General features: G+C 63.6%; 1 protein-coding gene across 1 annotated transcript in view; it reads left to right on the forward strand.

Moving 5' to 3' along the window:
- Positions 1–1,120, forward strand: part of LOC104619982 (bromodomain-containing protein 2-like) — a gene marked incomplete at its 3' end in the record, with an annotated part of 3,441 nt that overhangs the window by 1,855 nt on the left and 466 nt on the right. Inside the window, 4 exon segments of the mRNA XM_010286045.1 lie at positions 1–38; positions 224–430; positions 523–896; positions 993–1,117. The exon segment at positions 1–38 is cut by the window's left edge and continues 14 nt beyond it. Of these exon segments, the coding sequence (XP_010284347.1) occupies positions 1–38; positions 224–430; positions 523–896; positions 993–1,117 (744 nt within the window).

Genomic DNA, 1,120 nt, shown 5'->3' on the forward strand with positions numbered 1-1,120 from the left:
GACCCCCAGCCATAAGAAGGGAGCGTCCCGGGCAGCAGGTACGGTCATGCCACTGTGTGGGGTGGGACAGTGCTTTGGTTGAGGGCTTGCATGTTAGGTGGGACACCAGGGAAGCAGGGTCGTGGGTGGTGGGGGTTCCCCGAGGCCTGGCACCCAGCGTCTCGCATCCCTCCCACCCCGGGTCGGCAGCAGCGCTAACGGGGGACTTCTTGTCTGTGCCCAGCGCTCCTGGCGGGACTCACAGCTGCTCAGCAAGTGCCGGCTGTCTCCTCCGTGTCCCACACCGCGGTCTACACCCCGAGCCCTGACATCCCCACCACCATAGTCAACATTCCCCACCCATCCGTGATCTCCGCTCCGCTCCTCAAGTCGCTGCACTCCACGGCCCCAGCCGTCCTGGCTGCGCCCGCTCCCACCCAGCGGAGGGCCAGTTCCAGTGGGGCAAGCTCCGTGGGGCCGGAGTGTGGGGCTGGCTCTGTCCCCGCAGTCTCACGCGTGGTTTTTCTCCCTTTTTCTTTTGGCAGAAAAAGGGCGTGAAGCGGAAAGCGGACACCACCACCCCCACCACCACGGCCATCATCGCCACCAGTGGGGAGTCCTCACCCTCCGCCACGCTGCTGGAGGCCAAAGCGGCCAAGATCCCTGCGCGACGTGAGAGCGGCCGCCCCATCAAACCCCCCAAGAAGGATTTACCGGATTCACAGCAGCACCAGACATCCAAGAAGGGCAAACTGTCAGAGCAGCTCAAGTACTGCAACGGGATCCTGAAGGAGCTGCTCTCCAAGAAGCACGCGGCCTACGCCTGGCCCTTCTACAAGCCCGTTGACGCCTCGGCCTTGGGGCTGCATGACTACCATGAGATCATCAAGCACCCCATGGACCTCAGCACCATCAAGGTGGGACTGGGGAACAGGGTGAAGGAGTCTTGGCGGGGGTGGGGAGGGCTCTGTGGGGGACCCGGAGCTCCCACTCACCGTTTCTTCTCCCGGCAGCGGAAGATGGAGAACCGAGATTACCACGATGCACAGGAGTTCGCCGCCGACGTCCGGTTAATGTTCTCCAACTGCTACAAGTACAACCCACCCGACCACGACGTGGTGGCCATGGCCCCCAAGCTGCA

The sequence above is a fragment of the Phaethon lepturus genome, unplaced genomic scaffold, assembly GCF_000687285.1.
Source record: "Phaethon lepturus isolate BGI_N335 unplaced genomic scaffold, ASM68728v1 scaffold30734, whole genome shotgun sequence".
NCBI lineage: Eukaryota > Metazoa > Chordata > Aves > Phaethontiformes > Phaethontidae > Phaethon > Phaethon lepturus.